Here is a 14,275-nt window from a genome sequence, read left to right on the forward strand (position 1 = left end):
AATGATGAAAACAGAAGAATCAAAAGCGGTAAAAATCAAGAATAACAGTTGTTTTACATTACAACAATTATCTTTCAAAAATTAACATTTTTGTATTTAAGAAATTTTTTTAACTTCCAATGTATATAAAGTTTTTCAAATATATAAATCTAAGCTTTTAAAAAAATACAAACGTAAATATTTTCACTTAGAATAACTAAATCGTAATATTAAAACATGTTTAAAATATTTTTTTGTGTGAAGGATTTTAAATATAATTTTGTCTAATGCTAACCACAAAATTGAGTTTGGGTTGGTAAATGACACACTTGGTTTTAGCGCATTGTTCTCAGTGGTAATGGAGTTTGGTGAATTACTTTATAACCTCTAGGATTTTGGTATGGTTATTAGAGGAACTTTTACTTTAATGCATAAAACATGGCACCGGCTTTGTATAGTTTGGTGAACATCATTTAATGCATGAATTTTGCTCTCAAGTTTCTACTACATATACTACACGTTCACAAGTACCGAGTGGTTAACATATTACCGGTCATTTCATAGGAGAGATCTACAAAAATGAGAAAATTGAACCTCATATAGGTTCTTAATTAAGGGAAATTTCAACCACAAAACCAAATTTGGTGTTGAAACCACACTAAATTTAGTGGTCCTTTTTTTATCCACAACATAACACAAAAATTTACATTTAAAAGAATTTTATTTATTACTAAATTATTAATTTAAGATTTTTTTTTTCAATAGTTTTGATAATTACTAATTATTCTTATCACTTAATTTGTTTTTGGTGAGATATTCCTATCACTTAATTAATAGTATAAAATTACGATCGATAAATTAAAAATAATATTAAAAGTGAAAACATATGAAAATATTAAAGGTATATTTTTTTTTTATAGTTGGTACTAAATAACAATTTATTATATTACTTACATAATAACAATTTATTATAACAATTCACAAAACACTAATTTCTTTTTCATACCATTGTTAATAAAGTCCGATTGGAGGACTTTTCACACCAAAAATAGTGATATCCCGTTTCATTGGAGAAGCACTAAGGCCATGTCCAATGGAACGGTAAAACGTCATTTTGCCGTAGGAGTGTTTACTTTTTCACTCCAACCACACGTTATAATTTGCACAGTATATCACTATATTTGGTGTATGACTGTAGCCACGACAAATATTAAAATAATAGTTTTTTGCTTTGTTTTAGTATTATTATATATTAAAATAGTTTATTTAGTTAGTAGATAAGATATGATTTGTAATATTGTTTAATAATCCAATTAAATTTGACCATATCTGGAATTTGATGAAGGATATCTAAATATTAGTATTGTCATAGTATTTTAATTTATGTTATATTTATGTGTTTATGTAATTTTATTTTCATTGTGTTACTTTATTTGTATTAAATTAGTTTAATCTAATATTTTGTTGTATAATATTTATTTTCAATACTATGTAATATTTTAGTAATATCAATATATTAGTTTAATCCTATTATAATAAATCACAAGTCACTTTCCAAATAACTGCATATCTCTCCATTTGACACATGTCTTAAGTTTAAAATTTTACTCTTTTACCTTTTTTTTTTTTAACACCAATTTACGACAAAAAAAAATTAAAAAACTGTTCTTCTTCACTATATTCCCCAGAATCTCTACAATATCTTTTTGAAAAATCTTTTTGACTGAATTTATATACAAAATACTGTTACACAAATTTGTAACTAATTGCTAAAGAAAAAAAATACAATTTGCTAATCATTTGAGTAAAAAATAAATTTCTACACTGATTTAACCGCGCAAAGCGCGGGCTATTAAACTAGTAATATAATAATAGAGAATATTATTTTTAGTGTGACATTTGGTGTTGTGGTTGGAGAAGGAAAAAGTTTTAGTATGAAAACTACACCAAATATAGTGTTATTTTAACACTAAGGGGGTATTATTCAATCATGGAGTTAAAGTCAATTCTTTTAAGGTTTAGATTTGCTTTCTGATATTGCTTTTAAGAATCTGTTTGTGTGGATTTTAAAATCTCTATTGTATATCTTGGATTTTGATTCTAATAATTTACTCATGAAACTCTAAAGAGGTTTCATTTCAAATGATTTAATATACAAAGATTTTACAAGTCTTTTAGTTCTGAATAACACTGAATTTTAATAAAGTATTTTAAATTTTAGTTGAATAACACCAAACTTTTAAAATCTAATGAACTATAAAATCCAATAACACTAGATTTTAAAGTTAGATTTAGAATCATTAGTTGAATAACATTGGATTAGTGTTGGATTTCAATTCTATTAAAATCTATATATCATTGAGTAACACCACCTAAAATGGTGCTATGGTTGGAGATGCCCTAAGTCGCTAAATTTGTTAGGATCTGACTTCTAAGTTTTAACAATTACTTAACTACTGACTACTGTTTATTGGCATCACGTATAAATTGAACGTTCTTTTTTGGTTTGTTTGTAGCCTTGTAGGCTTTCTCCTGGTTTGGTATACCAAAAAAAAAAAAATGACAAGTTCGTAAAAACGTGTTTATACTTAAAAACTGCTAATTAAAGATCAGTATAAATTTGTATTTGTTCATGTATATCGTGAATTTGAGTGAACTTTGATTAAACTCTTAAAAGCCTAAACACGAAGAAAAACGAGTTGATGTGTATACTTTTTTTAACGTTTTAAGAGTTTTTTGTTTTTATTGTGTGAATAAATAGACAACTAATACAAATACAAATAAAAATTAAAAAAACATGAAAATCAATGCATCCAATTTTTTCTTATAAGGCCATATGAAGAATAAATACATTTTGCAATGTTTTATAACCTGATATCTAATTCTTTGGTCGTCAGACTCGTATTTTATTCTAATATGAAATACTTCTATTTAATAAAATTTTAATTGCATGGCTTATCCGAACTTTTGGGAGTCGTTATAAAAAGTTTTAGCAATTAGATTTTAAATCTATATATAATTCATGTACCTAATAAAAATTTTGGGCTTTCTCATAATATCTACACTTGGATTTTTTTTTATAATCTGGATATCATAATAACAATTCTTCTTCTTCTAGTATGTATGACTACCATGACAACATAATACATTGCACATGTCACTTTATCCATACATGACAATATCAGTTTTGGTGTATTTTAGTAATTACTAGATCGAAATCCGCGCTACGCTGCGGGGTTTTTAAAAAAGATTTTTTTGAAGAAATTATTCAATAACAAGTTGTTTTTATAAAACAACATGCATCAAGTGAATTTAACAAATAATTTAGGTCTCAAGCAGTTTTTGTAAATAAAATGTTTTTTAATATAAGAATTTATGGTAGAAATTTAAAAAGTTTCACGGATTTTGTATTTTACCTTTACTCGTACATTAGTTGCTTTATTTTATAAGTTTATATATAACTACATTAGTAAATAACTTTTCTATATTACTTTACGGAATCAATTTATCTTATAATCAATTTTTGTATTCGTTTTTTTTTTTTATTTTACGTTTTATTATATGTTTAAATTTTTACAAGTGTTAGATCTTTTATATTGTGATATATAAAAATATTTTTTCAGCGACTATTATAAAATCATTTATGATACACAAGCAATATTTGAATCCTACTAAAAGTATTTTAATATACCTTTTCTTTTAATAAATAATTTTTTTGACCATTAAATCAAAATAATTAATACGCTAAGTTCTTTGTTTTTCGTTAGAAGCTGAACACTATGAACAAGTTTTTAACTTTAAAACAATTCGATTTTTGAATTAGATCAGATTAATATTATTATGGGTGGACATTTTAACCGAACGAAATCAAACCTAGCAAACCAAACTCAAACCGATCCAAACCAAACCATAACTTACATTCATACCATTCGATTATATTTCTTCTCAACCCGAACCGATAACCCAATATATTTATTTATTTAATTAAATAATAATGTTGTAAATACTAATATGTAATGTTTTATCAATGTTGCACTTGATTTAGAGCGTTAGATATTTTTTCATTTTAATTAATAAAATAGAAAAATTAGATTGATTTTGTTTAAACATCTCTACCTTTAAATTTTTTTAAGAGTACACAACTAAAACCAAAACAAACCGAGCAGAATATAAATCGACTCGAACACAAGCCAAATCATATCGAGGAGTTTTATAGTTCAAGTTTTGATCATTTTGTTAGAAAAAGTCTTTAAAAGATCATATTTTTTATGATATACATATAAATGTTTTTTTTTTTAAAGTTTAAAACTTTTGCTAAACCCGATAGTTAGTATTTGGATTGTCTCTTTCTAGCATTAATAAATATCTAACTATCAATAAATATTATGAAAAAACTACTCCTTTTAAATTCTGAAACAAAAGATTAATGACTTGAATGTTTCCTTTCTTTGAATGAAATGAGAGTTTTATTATTTGTATTTGTTGTTGTATTTCTGAAATTATGTACACTAAATCAACAAGTGAACCTTTAGTCGCTTCAAGTACATTCTATAATTCCAAACTCCAATTTTTTTTTTTAATTATTATTCAAATTAAACTATATAAAGTCTAAAAGAACATGGCTGCATGTGTTTGATTATTTATCGTGCTAATTTTTTTTTTAATTTCTAAGAAGCTCCAAGAGCTTCAATCAAAACCCGTGAGCTATTTTTTAGATTTTTTCACTCTTTTTAGTAGACCTGAAAACTTTGAATAATGATTAAAAATCTAACTTTGAGTATAAGTAAGCAAACTTTCTCCAACCCATTTGCCTATTAGGTCTCTTCTATATCATATTCTTAATTTCTTCCGAATCTCAGCCTTCACAAACCTTGTTTCACCATTCCTCATGATTCTCTCTTTTTTCTTCAATCGATCACTCATATTTTTCATCAATTGATACTTAAAGCTAAAACTACCGGTGAAACAAAATATAGATATTTATTTACTTTAAGACGAAAAGTAGATGTACTTTTGAAATTTTTTTTTTATTTATTTTCAAATTTAAATATTTTTTACGAGTTTTTTTTTTGTAATTATTTTTTGGTATATGCCTCCATTCTTGAAGCTATCAATTTTTGTTTTTTTGAAGAAACAATGTTTTGCATTTAGAAAAAAAATTATGTTAGCTTACGTGTTAATGGCGTGACTACCTACTAAATAATTAATAAGCACTTTACGTTAAATTGATTTTTAAATAGAAATTTATGCATTGAGTTGTTTCTATTTAATTAATTATTAGTTCTTTTTTAAAAAAATTTAAATCAATAGAGCTTGGGCTTGAATTTAATTTAATCATTATTAAGTGATGTAAATTAGAAAGAGTTATTATTGGTTGAAAAATCTGAGTTGTATTAATCGAAATGTTTTGATTGGTTGACAATTTTAATGAACGTGTTAATCCCAGAATACTCCAAAATGCTGAGGTGTCAGCACTGGAGAGACTTTTGTTGTTTTTATTGTATTGATTTATCTTATCAAAGCACTATTCTTTTTTTCTTTTTCTTATATATATAACCGGGGTATACTCTAGATCAACATGTATAATATCGGATATTTTTGTATTTGCTCGAGTTATTGGTCCGTTGATTGTGGTAATAATCTTTGACAAATTCAATCTACAAAAAAAAACATGTTAATTTATATAATAAATATTGTTATATGGTATGAATTTATGTGTGCAATGGCATCATCGAGATGTCACACTCTCAATAAATGTCAGACATGGTAAAAAAGGAAATAAGGAAAACAAGACTTTGGCGAAGAATTCAAAACTTAGTTGTTAGAATGTCAATCGAATTACACATCACATGCCTTAGAATAATCCCCATATTCCCATGCAAAGCCAAAGTACCTTCACTAATAACACCATATAATTCTTCTAATAATCGTTGTGGATTTGGTGATTAAAATGTTATAAAACTTCTTTAATTCCTTAAACCTTCTCCAACTTTTTAATATCTTCGGTGGTCGTCGCCTCGTCGGTATCCGGCGTAAGAAAAAAAAAGAGAAGCTTCTAAAAATTCCTCAGATAAATATGAATTTTATAAAAAAAAATTCCTAATGTATGATCCCTTATTTATTCATAAATTGATGTAGACGTGAAAAAATAAAAAATTTGACGTTAACGTGAATGAGGAGAGCTTGCCACGAAGGTGGTAGATGCCGACAGAAGCAAGCTAAAAGATCATAACTTTTGTTTTTGTTTTTCAAATATACTAACGAATAAATACCACAGTTTGATATTCATCATTTATTATTGTTTGTGATCATTTAATTTTATGCGAGGATAAAACAAATCTATATATATAATGGGAGAGTCCTCTCTCCATCTAGGCTATCCACATCATCATCCACCTAAGCATGCATCTAATTAAAAATTAAAAAATATAATTTATTTAAAATGTTCATTCAATACATACTTATTTTTATTTATTGTCACTTATAATTATAAAATATTTAAGTTAAATACAAATGAATTAATATTATATGTAAAAAGCAAAGAAATATAAATTTATACCTAAAAATATAATTTGAATTTTAGCGAGAAAATGTTGAAGATTAATCAAATTAAAAATTTTATAAACATTTCAGTTTTATAATTGATATATTAAAAATCAATATGATGGATATTTTTAAAATTGTATGAAAGTTGAAAGATCATACATTTATTAGCTTTCAAAAAAAAAATATAGTAATGAATCATGACATATTTAAAAATCAATATGTTGGGTATTTCTAAAAATTGTATAAAAGTTGGAAAGACATACATTTTTTAGTTTTCAAAAAATATATAGTGAATTAGTGATGAATCTTATGACAATTTACTAATTAAAATAATAGTTGATTAGTTTATAAATGACAGTAAACAAAATGTTAAAATATAGCTAAATAGTATCGTGTATAATAATTGAAAACAAAACTAAAATATAATTATATATACTATTAATTTTTAGCTTATCATAAATATAATATAAAATTTTATATAAGTAAATGTATAAATGCATTTGATAGTAGTACAAACATTATGCACTTATTAAAAATATAAAAGATTATTTTTAAAATATCAAAAATAGGTAGAAATAACACAATTGCAACATTGGATTTAATAAGATACAAACAAAAAATTAAAAAAAAAATAATAGAATATGAAAATATCGGAACTGAGTGACAAAATTAGTCTCAGAAAGATAAATTCCTAAAGAGAAAACCAATATATAAAATAAAAAATATATATTTTCGTCAAGAACTTATTTTATTAAGTTAACAAATCGTTACACAGCAGTTCCTTAAGCCATATTGGCGGAATCAATGAATCCGGAAGGAAAAACGACATTGGACAAACAAATTTGGCTAAACTATCAGCTACACAATTACAAGATCGTTTTACAAAATTGAAACTTATATCACTAAACTTTCCTCTCCAAAAACCAATGTCTCGCAGCAGGTTCTCTACTTCACTATGACTGGAATTTCCATTGATTAAGTTGATCAATACTTCACAGTCTCCCTCCAAGATTACTTGAGTGAATCCTCTTAACCATGCTTGATGCATCGCTGTCAGAAGTGCTTTTGCTTCGGCCATCAACGGAGAAGCTGCACCATTCAAATCCAAAGATCCCCATGCTTTTGCAGTACCGTGATGATCCCGTATAATCCATCCTCCACGAGCTTGCATAGTGATTTGGCTGAAACTAGCATCAAAATTAGCCCTGAGACCAATTATCCGGGATCCGGGATCCGATCCGAGATCTGCTCCGATCCGCTCCGAAAAACCGGATATCCGGGTGGAGCGGATCCGGATTCGGATAATGAAAAAGCGGATCCGGATCCGGATCTGGATAATGGAAAATTTAAAGCCGGATATCCGAATCCGGGATATTTTATATTATAATAATATTTTTAATATTTTATTACTATTATTTAAAAAATTTATTAATAAATTTTATTATTTTTATAAGAATAATATTTTCTACTAATATTTTTAATTATTTATATTAAATTATATGTTTATAAATATTTTTCTTCAATTTTTATATTAGTAAAAAAAATTATATAAAAAAACCCGGATCCGGATATCCGGCTATTTTTACGGATATCCGAAATCCGGATATCCAGGTGGAACGGATCCGGATCCGGATAATGAAAAGGCGGATCCGGATACCCTAAAAAAGCCAGATATCCGGACCCGGCCCAGCCCTAATCAAAATTACACTTCACAAAGGGATGTTCCGGAGTGGACCATATATATATCTTTTATTTTTGCTTCTAAATACAATAGATATAAATTTGGAAAAGATAAACCACATTTAAAATAGCACACTTGAGTTTCTAGAATTATAGAAGAAAATGTTATGCATAAGAATTCATGTACTAATATATATATATATATATATATATATATATATATATATAATGAACGGTTATAGGATAATAAGTCAAATACAAAAGAAAAAAAAACGTTTAATATATGTAGTATATTATAAATAAACGTATAAATCTATACAATTATCACTTATAATATTTCTATTATATTTATATAACTGCCTTTTTACCAATAGAATTACATATAGTTTTCAAATAGTATTGTAATTAAAAATATTTAAAATAATATAATTTACAAAACTATAAAAAAATATATATATATATATTGCTAAACTCACGCAATAAACCCACGCAACGCGTGGGCCTATTTCTAGTGAAACAAAAATGGGAATGAAAAATTCAATGCAACCTTGTTATAACTTAAAAAAAAAAAAAAACTTGTTGGATACATTCTTGAAAAGTTATAAGATATCCGTGTTTGTTTTATTTATTTTTGAAGTATTATTAGTGAATTAGGACATTATTGGAAGTTTTAGATCACACATTTTTTTTTTATCAAAATAAAAAAAGATTTAGATCACACGGTTTATATACGGGAGACTCACAAAAATGCCCATTTTTCAATACCCCTTTTCAAAAGTGTCCCATTTGGCTGTCCATTTTTTAAAATACCACATTTTATGTACAAAATGACTAAATTACCATGAAAATGTGCACACATCAAAATTACAAATTTGATTTTGTAAAAACTTGTAAAACCTTTAAAATACCTTGTAAAATTTCCCGCCAAAATTTTTTTTTTTGCGGGAAAAGTGATTCCGCAATTTTTTTGGCGGGAAAAATTTACAAGGTATCTTACAGATTTTTCACACGGTATCTATAACGTTTTACAATGTATTTTAAAAGGTTTTACAACGTATTTATAAGGTATTTATAGGATATTAAAAATTTTACAAGCTATTTTATAAAGTTTTCCAAGTTATAAGGTTTTACAAGTTTTTATAAGGTTTTACAAAGTTATAAATACTTTATAAAACCATATAAGTATCTTGTAAAAACCTTTTAAACTCCATCGCTACTACTCCTTACATTACACTTGTAAATACTCTGTAAAACCTTTAAAATAACTTGTAAATTTTTCCCGCAAAAAAAATTGTGGAATCACTTTTCCCGCAAAAATTTTACAAGGTATTTAAAAGGTTTTACAAGTGTTTTGGCGGGAAAATTGCGGGATCACTTTTCCCGCCAAAAAATATTTTGTATTTTGTGGACCTAATTTTGTTTCAAATAAGGGTAAAATGGTCATTAAAAATTAAAAGAGGGCAAACTTAAAAATGAATTCTCAAAAGGGGCATTTTTGAAAAGGGATATTGAAAAAAGGGCATTTTTAACAATTTCTTTTTATATATTTGTGTGGTGTTTGAAAAATTAAATAAATTTGGTAGTCAATAAATCTAAAGTTGTGATGGATATTTTGTATTTTTTTTTTAACGTCTGAATTTATTATTTATTGCAAATTATGAGAACTGTTACATAGACGATTTTACAACGGACAATTCCTTCTGACCCTTATTAGATCCACGACAGACGACACCTTCTTCACTTTCTTCTTCATACTCACCTCCTTCACCTCCTTCTTTATGCTCTTGATGGATACTTCACTCTCTGCGTAGAATCCTGGCGACGGCTATAATTGTACATCGCTTGAGATCTCCTGCACACTTGCCTCCAATAATCTGCAAATTTATTAATAAATCGCAGTATCTGGGACTCGAACCCCATACCTCTGGATGTAGAAACATTAATTAACCCTTGTTCAATCAATGGGACAAGAGGACTTCCACGAATATTTTGTATTTATGAGACTTTTTCTTTAAGTAAAGACTTTATGAATTTGACGATGAATCTACACGGTTTACGGAATCTTCAGTTAATTGAGACAAATATTCCATTAAAATGTGTTTTGAGAAATTAATTAACGTTTAGACTTCTCTGTCTTTGACATTTTCTTTGCAGCGTTGATGATTTCTTCTTCACTAAAATAAGAATAATTTATTGTTTTTCATGGATTTACCTAAGATTGTATATGTACGTTGTAATTGTCAACTAAAACGTGCTACTGATATTTTGCCTATAAAGCTATATAAGTATAGGATAATTTACTGCTTTTGTCCAAAAAAGAAAGAATAATCCATTGCTTATTACTGAATTTCTTTAGTGTTATAGAACAATAATTGTACTACTTTTGTAACCTATAAATTGTTAAATCCTATTTTACCATAAAATTTTAGTGGAAGATTGTCTTCATAAATATGAAATATCAAATCAATGATCTTTTACACATCCCATTCGAATCCTCTTAGGACACCGTTTTGGTTGCGACAAAATCTTTGCTCTTTTTTTTGTTATCTTCTTTTTTTTACGCAATTATATATCTTTAGTCTTCTTTCATTTTCTTTTGGGCTATGCTAACTTTTTTTTTCTTTCCGTTTTATTACGTACCACTTCTCAAGCTCTTTCCGTTTTTTTTGGGTACATTTTTTATTTAATTTTTCAATGAATCCCAAACTATTTGTACTAAATGATCAAATGCTTCCTTTGTTGTTGTAAATTTCAATGTAATTTTAAAAATATCTTTGAACCTAATTTGTATAACTAGCTAGAATTATCTTTATATAATAAAAGGAAACACTAACACAAAACCCAAATTTTGTGGTCGCACCAAATTAAGAAATACCTTATAATATAGTATAGTTTATTCCTTCGCCTATAATAGCTTCCAAATTATTTTCGCATACCCAATATTTCATCTATGGAAGAAATTAAATAATACAAATATATGTATGCTATATAACACATTTGACATTCAAATAAATCCAATTTGTGATTTAAAAAATTTCTTTCCAAAACTGTTAGTCTGATAAAATAAGTTGCTATCTTATGTGAACTTTGACACACCATTAAAGAGCTTTAATTCTTTTACGTATATAAAGATTTGAACAAAGCGTCTGTTCAATTATAATTTCCAATTGATGATTCACATATCACACAGTTGAAAAAAAACGAATCAAATGTCTTTGGAGAAAAGAGAACATGTTAGGACAATGATTCACACTTTCACAGACATCTCCACAAGTAAAGCTAAATTTTTTCCTTGGAATAAACAGAATCCTTATCGTTAATGCACTATGGTTTTGTCCTGGATACAACAAAGTAAAAAGACTGGTCATGAATTCGTTTCGTTGTTGGTGATGGCATTTGCTTTTATGTTAAATGTGTATCTTTCCAAATTTAAACCATAAACCTTAGTAATTTCATACAAAACATCTATTGCCTATTGCAAATTGCACACCAGGGCAAATCGCGTAAATAATTTTTGTTTATGTTTTTTAGAAAATAGTTATTGAAAATAAAGATGTTTGAAATTTATACACTACTTTTAATATATATATATATATATATATATATATATACATATAAACGCGAACACATAAATTTTAATTTGAAATAAATGAGACCCTATCATCTACAACCTATTAACCTAATCCCATTTTTGATTTGGGTTAAATCCCATCTACAACCTATTAACCTAATCCCATTTTGGATAATACCTACCACCAATTGAGACCCTTTACATCTACAAGACTACAACCAAATTTGAAATAATTTGATAAAATCCCATTTTTATCATGAGAACTTTGTAGCATGTTCTAATGAGTGTTACCTTACCTATATGTTTGGTTAAACATACCAAATATTGATGGTGCTCTAAATTTGTTCAACACTAAAACAAAAAATGAGATCCACATCGATATTTTCTATTATCTGCTCGATATATATTTTCCATTAACTGACACAATTCTAATATGTAATCGACTGAATTAATAAAAAATTCCATTTTTGTGTTAATTATATCCAATGCAAAAGAAAAATTAAGTTTCAAATGAAAAACACAAGCAAGACAATGGACCACACATACACACGCACAAAGGCAAATAAAGACAGAAGAAAGAAAAAGAGAGCAAGTAAGACCAAAAATGGAAAAGAAAACAAAAAAGAAGAAGAAGAAGAAGAAAGAGATAAGAGAAAACTTTGGCATAGAAATGGAGAGGGCAAAGAGAGGAGCCCAATAGGCTAGTGTCCAACACATGCGATTACCTACAAAACCTTACCTGTCCCAAATAATTAGCTAGCTTCTAACCCTAACCAACTTTTTAAGTACTATATCCATACATACATACATAAATACATGCACATAGACATAAGTCACGTAACAACACTATTAATACACATCAACGACGTCACTATGTTATTATATCATGTCTTTATGGAATTACCAAACATTAGTTTAGTCTCAATATTATAACACCTATTGGCTCAATAAACTGCGTTAATGGATACGAGCATATGAGATATTTTACGTACTAGTTGTGGTCTACTTTTTTTTTTTTGGTCTTCTTGATAAAGACAGTAAGTGAGTAACTTACATTGTTATGATGACTTTTTTTTTTTTTTATAAACCCTATCGGTTGATCCGGTTAGTTTCGGTAGAAACACACCGAAGTGCTTCAGAGTGGACTTCTCTCCGAAGGACCACCACACTGTCTGTCCCGAGTTTGGAATGCTTTCCGACTAATGTCCTGAGTTAGTTTCTTCAAACATTTCCTCAATTCTCAATTACCACTGCATCACAGCTGTGTGGGCTTTATAATGATTTTTTGGGTCATACAGTTTTAAAATAGTTATGTAGTGAAAAATAAGATTAAAAATACATTTAACCAAACATTTAGTTAAGACTTAAGAGGAAGAGGGAAGACCAAGCTAAGAGGCAAACTAGCTCATTATTTAGAGATAAATCGTTTATTTTCGGTATCCGAATGGCGAATACTATTATTATATTCAAAGTCAAATTAGTTTATCTACTATATATATATGTATTTTAATTTCTACTTTGCTGTTGCTAAATTTCGTTCCAACTTCCAAACTATAATTTTTAGTTCTTACTGATGAGAATTTTATTTTCTCAAATTATAATATTACTAGGTAAGAATAATTCGCATTGTATAAACCTTTTAATAAAAAATAAAATAAATTCGTGTGGCTTATTTTACACCCAAATATGAATGTATATTTATTTTACACCCAAATAGCCATATTTATTTTAAATACCGAAAAATACCTATTAGATAATACGGTTTGTATAACCAAATTTTTTATTTCTTTCTTCCAAATTCCAAAAAAATTCTAACTACATGAGTTTTAAAGTTATTCGAAACCAAACCGAATCTAAGGAAGCCCAACATATTAAACAGGCCCAATACCAAAGCCTTAAGAGCTCCGACCTCAATCTTAAACTCGGTCAATTCAATTTTACCAACTCAATCGAACCGGACCGGTTTACTTCACGACTCGCTCTTGTCGTCTTCTTCCTCTGCAAATCCCACACACAATTTCATATTCATCTCCAATGTTCAATCTCATCGAAGATCACAACAATGGTTCCCTTCATTTCCAAATCAAAACCCAGTAGCTTCTTCTGTGCTTGAAACAAGGTACGACAAATATGTTCAATACATACACAAATTCAGTTCTATGGCCGATTCGAAGTAGAAATCACCAAGATTACTGCTCTTTGCTCACTGAGAGATCTGAAAGTTACCAACTTTCAAAAGCCTCTACATCGTCGAGATGTTACTGTGTTAGTTCTCGCTCAAGTTGTTGCTGTTGTTGTTCAACACCATCTTCTTCTTCATTTGTTAAGCCTAAGGTATTGATAAACCCTGGATTTGTGCTTTATGGGGTTAGACAATCTACGCTTATTCAGTGGCCTTCGTTTCAAAGGAGGTTGCTTGTGGGTGGAGGGAGACTTATGGGTTGTGAGGTTTATTCTCCTTGTGATAGTATAAGAAGGAAAAATCGGAGCTTTAAGCTT

At 27.7% G+C, this 14,275-nt stretch overlaps 1 protein-coding gene across 1 annotated transcript in view; it reads left to right on the top strand.

Annotated features, from left to right (window-relative positions):
* The first annotated feature begins 13,718 nt into the window (after positions 1-13,718).
* Positions 13,719-14,275, top strand: part of LOC9324741 (tRNA(adenine(34)) deaminase, chloroplastic) — a 4,538-nt gene continuing 3,981 nt past the window's right edge. Inside the window, exon 1 of the mRNA XM_021010072.1 lies at positions 13,719-14,270. Coding sequence (XP_020865731.1) covers positions 13,907-14,270 — 364 coding nt within the window. The 5' untranslated portion in view covers positions 13,719-13,906. The remainder of the gene's footprint in view (positions 14,271-14,275) is intronic.

The sequence above is a fragment of the Arabidopsis lyrata genome (assembly GCF_000004255.2).
Source record: "Arabidopsis lyrata subsp. lyrata unplaced genomic scaffold ARALYscaffold_2, whole genome shotgun sequence".
Lineage (NCBI taxonomy): Eukaryota > Viridiplantae > Streptophyta > Magnoliopsida > Brassicales > Brassicaceae > Arabidopsis > Arabidopsis lyrata.